This window comes from Paroedura picta, chromosome 4, assembly GCF_049243985.1.
Source record: "Paroedura picta isolate Pp20150507F chromosome 4, Ppicta_v3.0, whole genome shotgun sequence".
NCBI classification, from domain to species: Eukaryota; Metazoa; Chordata; class Lepidosauria; order Squamata; family Gekkonidae; genus Paroedura; species Paroedura picta.
This window is the reverse complement of record NC_135372.1, coordinates 113,881,791-113,900,520: the sequence shown is the minus strand read 5'-3', so window position 1 is coordinate 113,900,520 and position 18,730 is coordinate 113,881,791. Positions and strand designations below refer to the sequence as shown.

At 41.9% G+C, this 18,730-nt stretch overlaps 1 protein-coding gene across 10 annotated transcripts in view; it reads right to left on the bottom strand.

Moving 5' to 3' along the window:
• Positions 1–1,400: 1,400 nt before the first annotated feature.
• The window catches only part of CHD6 (chromodomain helicase DNA binding protein 6), a 128,581-nt gene continuing 111,251 nt past the window's right edge, over positions 1,401–18,730 (bottom strand). For all 10 annotated transcript variants that reach the window (XM_077335241.1, XM_077335234.1, XM_077335242.1 and 7 more), the window contains 7 exons: positions 17,711–17,859; positions 15,531–15,737; positions 14,535–14,981; positions 13,039–13,221; positions 12,838–12,957; positions 7,930–8,034; positions 1,401–4,714 (listed from right to left, as the gene is read on the bottom strand). In XM_077335241.1, the coding sequence (XP_077191356.1) occupies positions 3,809–4,714; positions 7,930–8,034; positions 12,838–12,957; positions 13,039–13,221; positions 14,535–14,981; positions 15,531–15,737; positions 17,711–17,859 (2,117 nt within the window). In that variant the 3' untranslated portion in view covers positions 1,401–3,808. The remainder of the gene's footprint in view (positions 4,715–7,929; positions 8,035–12,837; positions 12,958–13,038; positions 13,222–14,534; positions 14,982–15,530; positions 15,738–17,710; positions 17,860–18,730) is intronic.

The following is an 18,730-nucleotide window of genomic DNA, read 5'->3' as shown; positions in this document are numbered from 1 at the left end:
TAATCAAAACTTAGAAGTTAACTAAGGTTGGTCCTGGCTAGTATTTGGATGGAAAACCTCCAAAGCAGTGGTCCCCAACCCCTGGGCCGCGGCCCGGTGCCGGGCCGTGAAGGCCTCGGCGCTGGGCCGCGGCTCCCTCTTCCCGCCCCCCCCCACAGCGAGAAGTTTGCCGGGCCGCAAGCTAATCGGCCGCTTTGGCGGCCGATTTCCTTGCGGCCTGGAGGGGCGGGGAGAGGGAGCCGCGGCCGCTGGCGATGCAAACTTGCCGCACGTGCGCGTTTGCGTCCGTCAGGGGCGCAAACACGCACGCACGGCAAGTCCGCGCATGCGCCGGGGCTGCCGCGCACGCACGGGGCCCCGGGTCGCCCTCTCCCCGCTTCCCGGCGCAGCGGTCCCTGCTCCAAAGAATACCAGGGTCATGACATGGAGGCAAGCTATGACAAATTACCTCCGTCTGTCTCTTGCCAACTCTGTGATGAATCTGAATCCCCTGAAAGGTCTCTGCATAAGGAATGCTCTGCATAAGGAAACATCCCTTGGTTTAGGAATTTAGAGTTAATTACAGGCAAAGGTGCAAGGTTCTGAGACTTCCTGTCTTGGTTATTTTGCTGCACGCCCTGAGTCAAACAGCAGGAAAATGATCTTGAAGTATACCATTCTGTTTCTTAGAGGGAAAAAGCAGATTACTGAAAAATATTGTATATTATAACTAAAATAAAATTGTTTTGATTTTCTAACAGCAGATGATGATTTTCACCTAAGAGAACAGTGTTCCTGAAGGAATCTGATACTGAAGCATTTATTGGGACCTATCATTGTAGCACAATTTTTGAATGGAAATGCTCAAGATCTTACCAGGTGAAACCACTACATGTTTTATTCAAACCAATGCAATGTGCTGTGCAAATGCAAAAGAATTATCACTGTCACTTGGGGTTTGTGCAAATTGCCAGATTATCATTATGGTGAGTCTTTGCAGAATCTGTCTACCTTTCAGTAGGGAGCCTCTGTATTTATGTAAGTGGGCTCCCTTATATTGCTACTTAAATGGCACGAAACATTGTGCAACACTTAATTTGATATAAAACGATAATAATATAAATCAGTTTCCTGAAAAATAAATACTCTCAGATCTCCAGTTCAGTCCAAAGTGAACGCTACATAGAAAGGGCTTCTTGGGTCACATGGATAATGAATGAAAGGAAGGTAAGTTACAGGCCAAAATGCTTATGCAGAGAAAAAGGCAAATCATCTTTAGTTCCAAGTCAAGCCAAATAAGCAGAAATAGATTTCCAAGAAAAGGGTATGCACATCTTTAGCAAAGCTCCACCAAAGGTCTTTTTTGTTTTTTAAAAAAGGTAGTCACTAAATTAAAAAATTAAAAATCTGACTTTTAAATCTATTTGTTCATTTTTACAAGCACAGACAGTTTATTTTAACAGTACATTTGATGAATCATCTATGTTTGTGTGAGAATTATGAAATAAGTGAAAAAGCTGGCATTCATTCTTGAAGATGATTATGGTAAAAAATAAGAAACCATTTATGCCTTTCAATGTAAATAAGCCAGAACAGCTCAATCAGTGCAAAAGGGTCACACATTGAAGTCAAAGAGAAGCCTATACACTCAGACAAATACGTTAAATAAGAAAGAACAAGGTATATAGAACATGCTGACAAACGAAATAAAGTTCACACTCAACCCTGTTCCTTACGAGTATAATCCTGGCCTAGCATATAACATATTACAGCTAGACTCCACAGAGAAATCTGCATCCATTCATAGTAAGGCTTTCAAGATATATGAAGTTTTATAGCATTTGTATTTTAAGTATTTAGGGCAAGTACATGTTTTCCTACTAAATAAAAAGTTAGTACTTAGAAGGTTCAAAAATATATCAAGTGATTTTTTTTACATAAATAAATTATATTGATTTTGGATTTAACAGCTGAAAAAAACCCTCTCTGCTTCCACTGGAGGCAAAACTGAACAAAATGTTAGTTAAACAGAGATAGCAGCATTTCTAAGAAATCTGTCGATAGTGATACAGTATCTGTGCTACAGGGTGTTATTAAATAGAGCATATTCATCATCTATTTTTGCAATAACATAACCAGTTGTATGATAAAGAAATTCACTGCAACATACAGACTTATTTTCACTTCATGGGTAACAGACTTCTTTGAGATGCTAGTTTTAACATGTACATACTTTATATTCCCAAATGTATAAAAGACAATGAAAAAAGCATCATAAATAAATAATGCAAACTGAAATAGTTATGTCAAAACATTTGGACCATCTGATAAATTAGCAAAACTGTAACAGAAAAAAAGTAAAAAATACAGTAAATTGTGACAAACCAAATATGAAACTGAATACTAGCACATACTTCCAAGCCCCTTCTAATGGTCTGCTTTTAAACATCACACCACAAAGTGTGTGTGTGTGTGTGTGTTTTCAAGTCTTGAAACATGAGCTGTAAATTAACACAAGCCCAAGTGAAAGAAAAGTGACAAGAGTGGGAAGAAAAAAAAAGTCTGTTTAAGAATTGTCTGTGGAGGGTATTTCAGCATACCAAGCTTTGGAAACCGGTTTATGTTTTTAAAAAAGTAAATTTAAACCATTAACACATAACGTGCAAGGGATGAAGAGAAAAGGAAAGAAAGAGCAATAATGTTTTCTTCACAGTCTAACATTAGAAACAGAGGATCAACTCAACCTTTGAAACTGTCAACAGTCTTTCTCAAAGGCCATTTAAAAGGTAAAAGCCCAGCATACAGCTTTTTAGAATTCTGTTTTCAAAAATAACATCATTTATCAGGGAAGGAGAAGAGGTTGCTAAACCTCAGACCCAGTTTCTATATAAGAAAACTAAAATCAATGGTCTATTCTTCATTGGAAAAAATACTCTTCAGAGGCCTCTGTGAAAAATGAACAATATAGTAAAATTAAAAAGCAACTGGTAGTTATATACTCAATTCCATAACCCTCATTCCCACCCTGGCCACTGCAAAAATCAAATTAAAAAACAACAACAACATGCAAGATGTGCGTAATTTTCTCAGCAGGAGCTAGAAATGGGCTTCAAAGAATAAAAAAGGGGACAACTGAAATGTACCTTAACATAAAACAAGATTTGGTTTTAGAAATATAAAAGTTCAGGTAATCTTTTCACTTACAGCAGTTTGTTTCCAAAACATTGTAGTGTGAACAGGAGTAAATTATATATCTACCATTAATGCCTTTTTTAAAAAAAGAAATGAATATATGCATTTTCAATCATTAGTTATATACTTCTGTCTATACTACTATTCTAGTAACCATGATAAAATAGGGAAATACTTTAAATCAAAAAATACACATTAGCACTTACTATAACTGTGCTTTTTACCCCAAAATACAAGATTTTTTTTAATTTCAGTGTCATTGTAAAAACATCTACCTTTTCCTGTGTTTTCTGTTTACATCAGGAGAAAAGCACTTTCTTTTCTTCTGATTTCCCCCCCTCATACAAGCAAGCAGTTTTGGGGGTGATTATTATGGGGGGGGGATGAATAGCTAGATGACTGAACAAAAATTCTGTGCCTCCCATACTAATTATAGAACACTGCTTATCTATATGGCAAGACCTTGCAACTATTAACATGTCACCATAATTTTCTTACCAGGAATTAGGTAGATAATACTACTTATAGAAACACAGGTTTTTATGAAGGCGAAGTGGGGACAGAGGGCCATAACAAATATTTATGGGATGACAAACTTACAAGCCACAATATTTTTTTAAAGAAATAAACAAAAGTTCTAATTGGTATCTTTAATTTCTTTTAACTTTTCCTCTTCTTCCTCATCCTCTGCTGGTACATCATGTTCGTTTTCTGTTGACACAGATGGTATTTGTTCTGTACAGTTTTGATTGTTTGCGTGTTCTTTTTCAGATAACAAGATTGTTTCTTGTTCTGGATTTGCTAATTCCCCTTTAGTTTTCTTTCTTTTTCGCTTTTGGGTTTCTAAGTTTGCTGCATCTGAGTGTCTGGTTTGCTGAAGGCTTGATAATGCCATGTCAATGCCAGGAGAAAGAAACATTGAGGGATAGATCAGTCCAGAGGACATTCCTGGAATAAGAAACGGGTTAAAAGCTACAGGGCTACTGGTAGTTATTGCAGGTTCTGACTGATTAGAAAACGAACTAGGACCAGACTTGTCTTCAGAAAGAGATTCTGTTTTTGCACCTTGGCCACTCTGTTTGTCTTCAGCATCCTTTTCTGTATGTGATGTACCACTTTTAGTTGTGCTTCCTAATGAAGTTGGAGAAGTTGAAGTACATGTAGTTGTCAGTGATGGACTGAGAAGTCCTCCAACACCAAACATTTGTGGTACAGCAGCCATGCCAGGCAGCATCATCGGCAACATACTCAGAGTGCTTTTAATATCCTCACCAGCAGGCACTGCTGCAAATCCAGCAGGAAACCCAACAAGCCCAGTTAAAGGAATGCCTTGCATGTTTCTCATATTCTGAAGTCCTACTAAATCCATCCCAGCAATAAGTCCATTCATGAATAATGGTCCCATTCCAGAAGCAGCATCTGCCACTATGCCAGGAGCTTTGAAAAGTTCACTTCTTGGCCTTCTACCTCTCCTCCGAGGCCCAGCATCTCGGAGTACAGGCTCAGTAAGAATACGATTAAACTTGTGTTCAGGTAAAAATCCCTGAAAAAGAAACCGAATAAAATTTCAAATACAGATACAATCCTAAACAGTTCAGTAATATGCTTATAGCCAATGTAATGGAATAAATCCCTGTTCTACATGACCCATTATGAAAATTAAGAGGAATACTTAGAATACAGAGAAGCTTCAAGGGGGAATTACAACATGAGATTGCTGAACTTGAGTTCATTCACAAGTTCAGAACAACAGACTCTACAGGAACAAAACCGAATAGCTAAACAGGAACACAAGAATCTTATCGCACTACAGAAGCTAATTTTCTGCTCCCAAGCATTTCCCCCCTGTGTTCATGTAGCTGAATACAACTTGCAATGTACCTCTGCATCCTGAGTTCCTACTTTGCAACACCCCTCCTGACTTCTGACTAGAATATAAGGACTTACATCTCATTTCCAACTCATTTTTCATAAAGGAAGCTTTGAATTGCAAAAAGCTCACACCCCAAAAAATCTTGTTGGTCTCTAAGGTACTACTGGACTTGGATCTACCTGTTCCACAGCTATCCTCTGAAACTATGAGGAAGGCAGAGAGCCTCATAAATAAATATTGATAGTGCAAACATCAAACAAGAAAATGAACAACAAAACATTGTGTGAAAACTTTTACTTGGAGTAGTAGGTAGAATTACCAATCCACATTTAACACTGTTATGGTCCCCTTTACTGGATTAATATTACAACTCCTTGTACTTAATATTTCCTGTAAACTTTAAGGAATTTTTGATATGACCACAGATAAAAGTATATTATTGTTAATTCTCAGTCTCCACTTCACTAAGAGAATGCAAAGAAGTGTGACTTTCCAGCCTGGATGGGGTGCTCTTAACACCATCAAGAATCTGGGTATGATCCTCAATGTCTCCCTTACAAACGAGGTGCAGGTCACTAAGGTAGCTCAGCAGGCATTCTTCCACCTACACCATGAAGCCACTAGTTCCTTACCTGACCCTGGAGTATCTAGCCACAGTAATTCATACAACAGTCATCTCTAGGTTAGATAACTGTAACTCTATGTGGATCTTTCCCTTGGGCTGGATCCGGAAATTACAACTAGCACAGAATGTGGCTTCTCAGATCCTCACAAGGACCCCCTGGAGGGCCTACATTCAGCCTACCCTCCAACAACTACTCTGGCTGCCTATAGAATTCTGGATCAGGTTCAAAGTGCTGGTCCTGATCTTTAAGGCTTTAGGCACTCCGGGTCCTGCATATCTGAGGGACTGCCTCACCAAACATGTCTCCTGGAAGGTACTGCGCTCTGCGAATTTCAACCTGTTGGTGAGCCCTGGCCCTAAATAAGTGTAATTGGCCTCAACCAGAACCAGTCGTAGAATATGTTGCCAGCAGATATCCGGGCCCTTTCAGAACTATCTAAGTTCCAAAGGGCCTGCAAGATTACACTCTTCGACCAGGCATATGGTTGAGGCCAAAATGAGCACATAAAACAACAAGTTGGGCCTCCCTCCCCCTCTGTTTCCATCTTAGACTTATCTACTATTGGTCTTATGGATCATTGCATAATTTATAATGTTATGGTTTTAATCTTTGTACATATGAGTTTATGATGTTAAACAAATAAATTAATGAACTAATGTTTTAAAACCTATGACTGGCATATCTGTTATCAGACAGTCTAACCATTCCAATCAGAGCTTTTGGCTACTTATTTTTAGTAATAAGTCAATGTGTCACAAGAAAGAAAGCTGCTTTGTCCTTCATTAGAATGTAGCCACCATCTGTGAGGGCACATATTGCTGGGATGATATTATAATGTCAATTATTGTTTACTGAGCATTCTGAAGAAGTATGTTATTGTATCATTGCCTATTACTTATTTACTTCATTTATTTGTTTTATCTTTGATTATGTAATTACTACTAACAATTTATTCCTAATTATTTTTATTTAGTTAACTTTTCATTTGCTACCAGCCATCAAATTTGCTACATCATAATCAAATGCACCCAAGCTGCCAACCCAAAAGGATAGAGGCATCCCCCCAACTCAAAACCAAACAATTTTATTTATATTTTTATGATATAGGCAGAGAAGGGGGAAACAGTTATTCCAGAAGTGCCAACTGAATTTGAGCACCTCTAGCCCTCCCCATTCTACCCGTTTGTGTGTGCTTCCAGAAAGGAAACAGCAATACTTTATAATCAGCAATATTAATCTTCTTTCCTTTCAGAGCTCCTATGATCATATGATCTTGAGCAATGACTAAAAGAATAATATGTTATTTATTAAAGGAAAATATGCTAGAAATTTAGTGGCCAAGTAGGTTGTGTTCGGGTCACTACATCAAATAGGGATTATTCCTTTGAATCTTATTAAGCAAGAAATGTGTTTAAAGCAGTGAGATCTAACAGTTCCTAAAAAACAGTAAAAAAAATGACATTCTGATATTTGTGAGACAGTGTTGATTTTATCTGACCGCAAGGGAAGAAATGATCTGAATATGGAATATGATAGAATCTGCCCTGTAATACTTTGGAGGGGATGGCATAAAAGTGAGCTAAAGCTAAAAAGGTAGAGAACCGTTAGGTGTCTCGTGTATAATGGCAGAGTCCAAGGAGCTATGATACCAAAGAATCAACTCTAGCAAATTTGAACAAATCAAGAATTTCTGCTACCTGGGGATTGTTTTTTCTTCAAACCTTTCCTCATCTTACCAGTGTAAGTTTGCTCTGAATGACCATTTATGCACTGGGAACTTCACTGCCTCAGCTCCGGTGCAGGAGCACAAATTGGGGGTGGATGAGGCAAATTGGGCCAAATGCTCCCCCGTGTGGGTGCAGGAAAAAGTGGGGCAACCTGCCACAACTAAAACTCCAGCCTGCAGCCCAGCATGAAACCTCCAGTACATAAACAGTCAATAAGAGCAACATCTCACTTCTTCTTTACAAGGGGAGGAAACTATATCCTCAGTGCAATTCAGGTGTTTCCTACCTACTTTATGATGTCACTATCTGGATTTCAGTGATCTAAGATTCTTTGAGCACTCCCTATACCAGTTTATACGTAGGATAATAAGGAGTTCCTTGTTGCAGCTCAGATTTCTCTCACAGACTTGAACTCAACCAAAAGTCAACCAGAAGCCAGACAGTGCATTTAATAAATGCTCACAGGAAATGGGAAACAGAAGAGGTATGAAAAATGTTACATGACTGACATTTATCCAGAGTGGTAACTTACTGAAAGCTTAACAATGTCTGACCAATCAGCTGCAACAGCATACTCCATGTTAGCATCAAGCCATCTTGGTAGTTCCTTCAGTGCTGGTGCCATGGCTCCTCCTAACTATAAAACACAATAAAAAGTGAAGATCAAGTGAAGAACAAGTCAGAATGACTGCTGCTGTAGAATACTTCAACTTCAGACAATAGTCCAAATATATTTGTGCAACTAGTTTCTTTCTTCACCTTAAAAGAACGTTTTGTATGAAAATTTGTGTGTGAAGGAATATTTCTCAATCATGGCTGCACATGATCACACAATGTACAAGGCAATGCCACTTTATCCAGTGAGACATCAGCCTGTTAACTCATAACTAGAGTATGATCCATGTGGTGATTGTTCTGAAACACGAGGTGACTAACATTTTCCTCATTACAAAAAAGTATGTTTTATCAGCTTGTACAGAGAAGGAGTTGGCACAAACAATTTTCTGTCTTGAGTGTCACATGTTCCTGGGCCCATGTGCTTTTTCTCAGTTCCACCTAAGCTGCTGCAAGAATTCAACTTATCACAAGAGGCCCAGTGAAAGTACACGGTAGAGTAGGAGGGAGTGAACAAGTGTCAGCACAGGAGATGTCGATGAACAAGAGTTACAGTAAGTGCAACTGTTTTTATCCTCTGTCTTCTAGTGCAGCCCCACATTGGGAAATTACCAAGCTACTTACTGATGGAAGTAGGTTGAGACTCTCACTTGCAGAATCACTTTTCCCACATCTGCATCCTTTCTAGCCTGACAATCTAAAGCATAACATCTCACAAAGCTATCTTCTGATACCCACATTGCTGTCTTGCAGATGCCAACCAGTGGGACATGTTGGTGAAAAGCAGCAAACCTTGTGCCCATGCCAAGTGAGCAGTCATATCCAGAGAACACTACCTCCCTGCATATCTGTAGCAGGAATGAACAGCATCTACCACCCATCTAGACACAGATTGTGAAGTAGCTGCCCTGCTTTTTCTGGGACTCCAGCAACAAACAAATACTGCCTCATCTCTATGAAATGGTCTGATTCTCTCTGGTTGCTCTCCTAATTTCAAGTGTATGAAGGGATGTTTATGCCTCCAATGAAGATGATGGGAAAAACATCAGAAGAATGCTACTTTCAGGAGGAAATCATGGCTAGGTTACTATAGAATCCATTATTTAAAGATTTTAGGGAAGGGTGAGTTAACCCTAAGAGCTGCTAGTTTGCTGACCCTACTGGAATGGTTACGTCCACCAAAGAATGCTACCTTCCTTGAGAGCACGATGCTTGATGTCCCAAAGGAGGTATTACAAGTCTAGTCAGTGCTAATGACAAAGACCACTGCGGAAGAATATGAGGTTCTGGAGGAGGGGGGAACATTCAAAAGCCATATAAGAAAACACTGCTAGCTGGTGAGCAAACACAGTGATATCCTGAATCTCCTCATGAAAAGCGACAACAGCTGCCAAATGGGTTTTTACTGAAGAAACAGCCAATCCTAACTGGACTATGAACAATGGGTATTCAAAAACTGAGTATAAAGGGCATGTAAAGGGACATTCCTGTTGCGAGAAATCCAACACTGAAACCCAGCCCATTTCCTGTTGCAAGTATATCTGGTTGAAGATTTGCAAGACTAGAACAGAATATCTAAAACTTCTCCCAAGAAAGGCTGAGCCAGGGCTGAATTTTCCATGCAGTTAAAAGTAGATGTTCTACCTTGTGGTAAAATATTGATCTCTGGACTAAAGATCTGGAGTGGAAGGAAAGTGTATAAAGTTCCCCCTCGCCAACCAAAGGAGGACCAAAAACCAGAGCTAGCATGGCCAAAAAAGGGCCATTAGGATTTGGTCCATTAGTACCATCCCTATAACCCTGCTGAGGAGCAGGAAATCATAAAAAAGTTTGCTTGATCATGTGATCTTAAATACATCCCCTTTTGACCAGGGGTCACTGCCTGCCAGTGAACAGAAAATTGGTACATTCACAGAGTCTTGTGTGGCAAAAAGGAGGTATCCACAAATACTGAAAACCTTTCTGATGTAATTGTATCCTATGGATCAGGCCAAGACAATGGAGGAGCACAGTCCGGCAGAACCAACTGACCAGCTGGGATACTGGAATGTATGTCCTCATTTGTGATTGAGAAAGAACTGGCAAACAAAGCCAAGTGAGGTTAAGCTGTGTGTGAGAGGCACTTCCCCACAAGATGCTTCTCAACTTCACAGTTTAAAGATGTTTGCTACTGTCTCAGAAACAGGCCATTCCTTATTTTTAGACTTTTTTCTTTACTGGATGCTCAGGATGAGAGCGTGCCTTGATAGAATGGGTCAAAGAAATAGATCTTGGCTCTTTGGCTTTCATTTCTGGGTCTACTGAAGAGACTCTCTTAGGAGGAATCAGAACTGTCGTGATCAGACCAGTCAGAACCAATAAAACTGAAGGAGGCTTGGAATGGATGTCAGACAATGGTAATTAAGAGTCGAATCTGAATCTCCTGAATCTGGAACCAACCTGGGTGGAATAGAGGCAGATAACGCTTTCTCTCAGAGCTCTGCCTTTAATACAGATGATCTGAGTGCACCTTTTGAGGTGAACAGCTGGCATATCTTTAAACCGCCCGTGGTGCCACGGGCGCCACGGACTATATAATTCGGTAAAGGGGGTAGAGGTGGGATTAGTCCGTGATGAGGAAGGGTCCGGATTGGACCCTTCCTCACGACAGACAATCGGAGGGACCCTCCGATTGGCCCCTCCGATTCCCAACTCCAGGAACTGCGAGCCGCGCGCAGCGCGGCTCACAGTTCCTCCCGGCCTAACGCGGCGAGAGGCGCGAAGCGCCTCTCGCTGCGTCAGGCCACCGACCCAGGGAGCCCCTGATGCGCGCGGCTCGCAGTTCCTCCTGCGCCTCTCGCCGCGTCAGGGCGCCGACCCAGGGAGCCCCCGGCAGTCGCGCGAAGCGCGGCTGCTGGGGGTTCCCTGCCTGGCGCGCTTACGCGGCGACAGGCGCGAAGCGCCTCTCGCCGCGTCAGCGCGCCGCCAACTAAACGAGCTCGCCGACGACGACCAGCCCGCCGCCGACCAGCCCACCGCCGTCGCCGACCAGCCCGCCGCCGCCGACTGAGGTAGGACCTAGCGCCCGCTGCGCCCCCTGCAGCGGGCTTGATTACTAGTCTAGCATGTGTCAGCATAAGTTTCTCCAAGACATAGGAGACATCTCGTGTCCATCACTATGCAACATTTTTGTGCTGCATTTAGCATATTTCTTTAAAAGTGCCTTGGATACCATTGAAGGGATTACAAACCCTAACAATCCAACTTCCACAAGCAAACTTTGAAGATGAAGATTAACAATGCACCTCAAAGAGGTCTAATCTTTCAAACGTCATTCTCTGGAAAAGGAGCCTAGATGGAGCTAGTTGGAAAATGTTCTATCCTTGTGGCAGGGAAAATGGAACTGAGAGAAGGGGGGCATACTGTCCAAAAAGACATGATGTTTGAGGCAGGAAATTCCGCACCTGTGTCGGTTCCTTAGGGGGACATGCCCCCTCTTGTATAGTTAGCAATGTGGCTAGCCTGAGTATGTGCAGTTCCAATGTGGGGCTGCACTAGAAGATGGAAGATAAACTTATATGGTCTTCCCTTGATGGTACAGCAAAACAGCTGACAAGTAGCAATTCCAGTTACCGTTGAATGGAAAGAGGTAATGGCTAAAATCTATTTAGACCTGACCTTACTTGAAATTGGTTTACAAGCATTTGTCAGTTATGAGTTGGAAATCTAGAGATACATAACGAATACAAACATAGCCAGCTCCTTTCCCTAAGTGCCAGTGAGTACTTTGTGACTCAGAGCCTAACTATATGATACACTATCATTGCATCCTTCTCAGGCCTGCCAAAACCAAATTTCATGAGAGATGCTTTGTGTGCTCAGAACTAAATTTTCAGGTCCCAGAGTCCTGAACCAGATTGGGACTGTGGCATATCAGAAGAAGGTGCTTAAGCCACCCCAACCCCAGTAATATTTTCCTGACGTGAAATAGTCTCAGGGAGCTACTATTTGCGTAAAACCTATTAGGAGCCATCAGTGCATTTCAGTTTCCCCAACTGGACAAACAGTGGTTCCTCAGAGCTGTTTCAAATAAGAAAAACAATGTGGCAGGGGAAAGGGACTTAAGCCTCTTCTCCTTGCAGTCTCAGTCAAAAAGCACACAGGTTACTTTCACATCAGGATATTGGTCCAGCTTGGTTGTCAGTATGAAGTGCATTTTTTCCTGCTTTCACACAGCATCATGATGCATTCATGCACCATCTGACTTTTTCCTGGCTTTGCTATTATCGTCTCTGAGCTTTCTTTACTATGATATCTTTGGAGAGATGGTAGGCAAAGCAGAACTAGATGGAATATAGTTAGAAAAGTGTGAATCTTTCCCAATTCCACTCACATTGGTTCAATTTTTCCTTCTTTCCCTGGATAAGGATGCCAGATATCTGAGGCTTCTTCAGTTTCTTTCCATATCTTCCAAGTGTTTCTGGGACCAGGCATTTCCCCCAGAATACATCCTGAAGTTCATCCCAGTCACTACCCCCATAATGCTTCTGATGATGTTTTGGTCATTGTGGGAAGGAATACTACCTCCTTCCCAGCCAACAGATCTTTTCGAGAGGAGAGACTCCAGCTTATTTACCATGGGAAGCAGCAAGCGGCAGTATTCTTCTACTACTAGGCATTTGTTGGCTGTTAAATATTTTGGTGCTATTCCTTATGCATATGTAGTCCACATGTGCACTGTATAGTAAAAGAATGTTATCGGGCAAGGAGTGTCAAATTTAAGATTGCATTTCCATTTTGTGCTAAATCCCTTAAAAGACCAAGAACAGAACATGGTTTTGCTTACCCTCCGCCCTGTACCCTTATGGACCACAGGCACTCGCTCCTCCCCTGTCAATGAATTTATATCCAGTTTGGTGGGGTCCTTACAACGCTGCCGCCTCTGTTTAGGCTTGTCTGAAAAATTCTGAAAGTAATAGAAAGAATATAGATGGAGCTTATTTCTGAGTAAATATGCACAGTATTGGGATGCAAAGTTTGCACTTACTGTGCCAAAGCCAGGAATTTCAAGAGTGTAATCAGACTGTTGTCTCAGCCAGTCCAGAAGAGTCTTGTTTGGAACAATCTTCTCTGCCTGGACATTAGTGCCTGGAACTGTCTGCTGAGTTGAGGTAGAGATGGCTGGCCCATCAGGGTTTGGATTACTTGGTACAGTCTGGGCTTGATCTTCCTGAATAATATCATGGGAAGAGAGAAGTAAAAGACTATTGTTGAAATAATACAGTTTTTCCAACTGTCATTGGAGAAGGAACATATTCTGTCCTGTCATGGCAGTGTAACTGGCCAAACTCAGTCTATTAAAGGGATAAGTAAATGTCTACAATGATTCAGAAGCCCAGGATGAAGTTTCTATTATGAAGTGACGCACAACTTAATTTCTTCCCTATAGAAAAGCAACCCTTTTCTCCATGGCTTGGTTGACTCTCACTCACACACACAAAATACATATTCTGACATAGTGTGCTGTTTGTTGCATGGAGCAATCCTTCTACACTCCAGTGTTTCTACTGTCTAGCCTATGCAGGCTTTACTAGTCTGCCATGCTACATAAAGGGATCAGGACAGATTTTAAAAACCCCAAAAAAACCACAGTTCCTGACTAGTGTACATTATCTGTGTTTTTATCCTTTCCTTCCTCCAAGGAATTCAGTGAACTGCCTCATGGAGACTGCCCCCTCTCCTGAAGGATTTTGTGATAATACACAATTAAAAAATTGCTGCTTTTTGTGGGTTATTCGGAATAATTTAATACAAAACTGACTATATGAAACAGTAGACAACTAGTAAATGTGGTTGCCTTTCCCTTCTTGGAAGAGCAACTGAAACATGGATGTGAGAGTGAAGGATACAAAATGGCACCCCTTCCTAGGCAACCTATTTTTCACAGCAACAATTTTTAGACATAATTAATTAACTGCAAGTTCCACATCTATTCTCGGAGCTTCTGGAAACATTACTGCTGCTGGTTTGCCCCTTCGTCTAATGATTCTTGCAAGCAGACTAATTGGGAAAGTGCTGTAGCATTCATATGGGGCACTGATGAAAAACTGCTGTGGCTAATTTGATGCTTAAAAATATCAATATGCAGTTTTTCTAATTATGATCTTTGTGATCTTTGGCAAGTGTCATGTTAAACATTAATACAGAGAAAAAATAGAAAATGATGCAAAGCAAAATGCTTATACCAACTTGTAGAACTTGTAAGTAGTTACAGAACTGCCGTTTGTCTGCTTTACCTCTTACAAATGCAAACATGCCTGCTCCCTTTCTATAGGTTGAAATTTGGCCTTGTTAAGGCATGATCTATGACAGGAATGATGTTCATTATTTTCTCTTTCATTCTTTTTCAAACACTGTTCCCTATTATGAGCATTGAGATGGGTAAGAAATCCAAAATCAATCGTAACATGACATTAGATAAATAGTTCTCCAAAGAAGGGAAAGTGTAGAGAGAAAGGAAATGAGATGGAGAATATTACTCACTGGCAGTCCTGTCTGAAGGCTCCTCTCCTTCAAAAATATCAGGTCTATCCCTTCCACATTTTTTCTCCTGCCTCGCCTCCTCCTCATGGCAGCATCATCCCTTCGTAGACTCCCATTGACAATCTGTCCTGTGACAGGATGAATTAATCCTGCTTGAAGGATACCAGACAAGTCCATGCCCAGAGAGCCCTGTAGGGCATTCACTGTTCCTAATTTAGGTATACTTGTGCTCAGAGAGAAAGGCGAGTTGCTTCCATGTGATCCATCAGGTACTCTTGAAACATCCATTGCAGCATCCCTCCAGCCATTCAACACAATAGGAGGATGGGGATGTGATGCAACTAGCTGTTCAAGACTCCGTTGCTTGGCATCTCTTTCCATCTCAAATTCAAATGGTCGCTGATGCTTCTGTTCATCTTTGATATATGTCGGAGCCAAGAAACCTTCCTGTATTTGCAACCAAGAGCAGAGAGAAGTCACTCTTATGACCATTTGTTATAACTGAGATAATAAAACCTCTTCAAGCTACATGCAGGTGACAAGTTTGTGCTAAAATGTTTGACCTCTGGCCCAGCACCACTATCCTCTACCGAAGGCACTGATACAATCTTGCTGAAAAGTAACCAGGTCCAAAGTAGAAGCATTTCACTTGAAGTTCCAAACAAATCTTTCTCAAAATGAGAACTAGCAGGCTCTTTGTATTCATAACATGTAAATGAATCCTCCAATCCAATTACTCAAATCCTTTAAAAATGGTTCTGAAAACTCTTTGCCTGCAAAGGATTCATCAGTCACAGATGGACAGAGTGAGTATTCACTGTTTAGAATCCTCTAGCTGGTCCCGTATACTAGAAGGGTGTAATTAATTCCTATAAGGAGGAAATTGCCTGCAACTAAAGAACAGAAGTTTGCTGATTATAACAGTAGTTCGAAAAGTGATGCAAATGAGCTTTACAGAAGGTAAAGCATCTACCAAAACATCTCCCATCAATTTACCTTTTGGACCTTTGCAGCTATCACTCCATTGCTAAAGCTGGGTTCTGAGCCTTCTTGCTCAGAGTAGTTGTTCCTATTACCAGTACTAGTGGCTAACACAGCAGCAGGCATTATATTGTGTATTTCAAATGGCTGGCTGGAAGAAGGCCACTTGCCCTTTAAGATGGCATGACAGATGTTGTCAATTCGATTGATGATCACACGATCCTGCCAAAGGAATTAGGTATACTTCATTAGATTGCACACATTGGTAATCATAGAATCACAAAATAATGGAGTTGGAAGGTACCTCCGGGGTCATCTAGTCCAACCCCCCACACAATGCAGGACACTCACAACTCTATTGCTCATCCACTGTAACCTGCCACCCCCTTGAACCTTTACAGAATCAGCCTCTCCATCAGATATCTACCCAGCCTCTGTTTAAAAATTTCCAAAGATGGAGAACCCACCTCTCTAACTGTCAAGAATTTCTTCCGGATGCTTAGATTGAATTTCTTTTGAATTAATTTCATTCCATTGGCTCTGGTCCGTCCCTCTGGGGCAAGAGAGAACAACTCTCCTCCATCCTCTATATCAGGGGTAGTCAACCTGTGGTCCTCCAGATATCCATGGACTACAATTCCCATGAGCCCCTGCCAGCAAATGCTCTATATCAGTGGTCCCCAACCTTTCTATCACCGGCGACCAGTCAACTCTTGACAATGAGGCCCAGTGGGGGGGTAGTCTTTTGCTGAGGGACGCCGCCGCCTGAGCCTCTGCTCCACTTGCTTTCCCGCCAGCGCCCTTGACTTCCTGCCGCCTGCTGGGGGGCGCTGCCAGTAGCAGATGCGCAGTGTCACGCCGAGGGGGAGCCCCAGCCATGGCAGCCACTGGAGAGCACCAAAGCTGAGCCAGCGGCAGAGTGGCAGGGCAGCCCCCGAGGCAGCAGCCAGGGAGGAGGACGAGGAGGAGCCGCGGCCCGGTACCCAATGATCCACGGACCGGTCCCGGTCCCCAGACCGGGGGTTGGGGACCACTGCTCTATATCAGGGGTAGTCAACCTGTGATCCTCCAAATGTTCATGGACTACAATTCCCATTTGCTGGCAGGGGCTCATGGGAATTGTAGTCCATGTATATCTGGAGGACCACAGGTTGACCACCCCTGATCTATATGGCACCCTTTTAAATACTTGAAGATGGTTATCAGATCCCCTCTCAGTCATCTCCTCTCCAGGCTAAACAGACCGTCCCCCCAACCTTTCCTCATAAGTCTTTGTCTCCAAACCCCTCACCATCTTTGTTGCCCTCCTCTGTACACGCGTCAGTTTATCTACATCCCTCTTCAACTGTGGTGCCCAAAACTGAACACATTCACCATTATAACCCCTCACTCACATTATAACCCCTAGGAGAATCAAATCTCGTAAACTAGTTAGTTTCAATAATCCTGTGTTTGGTAATTTGACATCTGACTCTTTGACCAGGCTACATGTGTGCTGGGTCTTAGGCCTGTGTAAGATAAGGGCACCTGGTCACCTGATGCAGAGTATATCAAACAAGGTTTTAGTTTATACCTCTGGGGTCTGACACAGACCCACTGTCTTGATGCTATACTTTGAAAATCTGATTGCATAATGAAAGAAAAAAGCAGAATAATCTGCACAGCTAATCCTCCCATCACAAAGTACAATCCTCTCTTATTATCTCTTGATAGTAATTTTTCTACATGACAACTGCAGTGTTCTGCAGCCTGGAATATAGAAATAAGGGAACCACAGAGCCTCAGGATCTCTGCACAACCAGTAAGAGAAAAGACAGCAGAGAGCAGGCCTGCAAGAGGACCCATCAGTGCTTCTGAACTTATTTGACCTGAAGCTCAGCAAAGCTGTCCAAAAATTTTAAAAGAACTAAAGCCTACAGAAATGTGCACTTGAAACTGTTTTTCACATTACCTGTTAAAGACACAGAATACTGGTGGTGATGATAAACATTCATGTCAAATGAAATATGAGAATATAATGAAAAGGGAAAGCTGAAAAACAGACCTATCATTTCCTCTTCTCACATTATGTTTTCAAAGGCATCAGGACACTTGTCAGAGTGTATCTATGTCTTTAAAAAATAAGGTGATAAGCAGGTCTTGGTCCAGGCTGAACCTACAGCCCTTATTCATGCATACTTAAGCTACCAAGCCACCTTAGGCCATTCTGAGAAAGAGTAGAGTGTCTTCTCCTGCAAAAGCTGAGCTATGGTAGGGGCCCGAACATCTTGAAGTTCATCATTCTCTTCAGGCACGGCAAACGTGGAACTCTTACTTTCATCTTCAGAAAGCTTCTCATAACAATCTAGACAGAGTGGTAAACAGCAAATGCTGCTGTTAGTTAAGATCTCAAATAATTTTTCAATCACTTCTAGATCATGGAATTACACAATTGCATAATGTGACAGTGTATTTAAAAATCACTAGAACCCATATTGGTACAATCAGCACTGTCATCAAATTCCTACAGAAAATAGCTGTGGCTAAATAATTCAATTACAAGATTCCAGCAGCTACTGAAAGCTAAATGGTAGGGTGTAGTTGACAGTTCGTCCTCATTCTGGTAACACATATTAAGGAGTATAACTTAGTCTTTCTCAACCGTTTTACTGCTGAGAAACCCCTGAACCATTCTTCAGGCTTCGAGAAAAACCAGAAGTGGTGCAATGGTGCAGAATATAGTTGGGAAGCATAGCTGTGTACATGCTCACCTGGGGCCCCTCCCCTTCCCCCCCCTCCAGGCCCATCTCCTGCAAAAGCTGAGCTATGGTAGGTGTCATAGCTCCTTCTGTCACAAAGTACATAGCTTGGGAAGGGGTGGTGATGCCCTCTAGCGTTTTCATGGCAGACTCAATACAGGGTGGTTTGCCAGTGCCTTCCCCAGTCAAATATAACTCCCCTTCCCATGTTCTTTCCAGAAAGGAAAAGTGTGTGTGTGTCGGGGGGGGGGAGCCCTTTCTGCCCCAGCAATGGTATTCTGAGCCCATGTGGCCTCTCTATTTTTTAAGAACCCTTTCCCACAACTGCTGTTAGACTGTGGTGGAGCCTTAACTTGTGAAAAACCCATATGTGTTGTTTGGCCCTCATAATCCTACTCAGATGTATTTTCTGGTGTACTCCCAGAAAAGTGATTTTAAAGGTAAAGGTAAAGGTATCCCCTGTGCAAGCACCGAGTC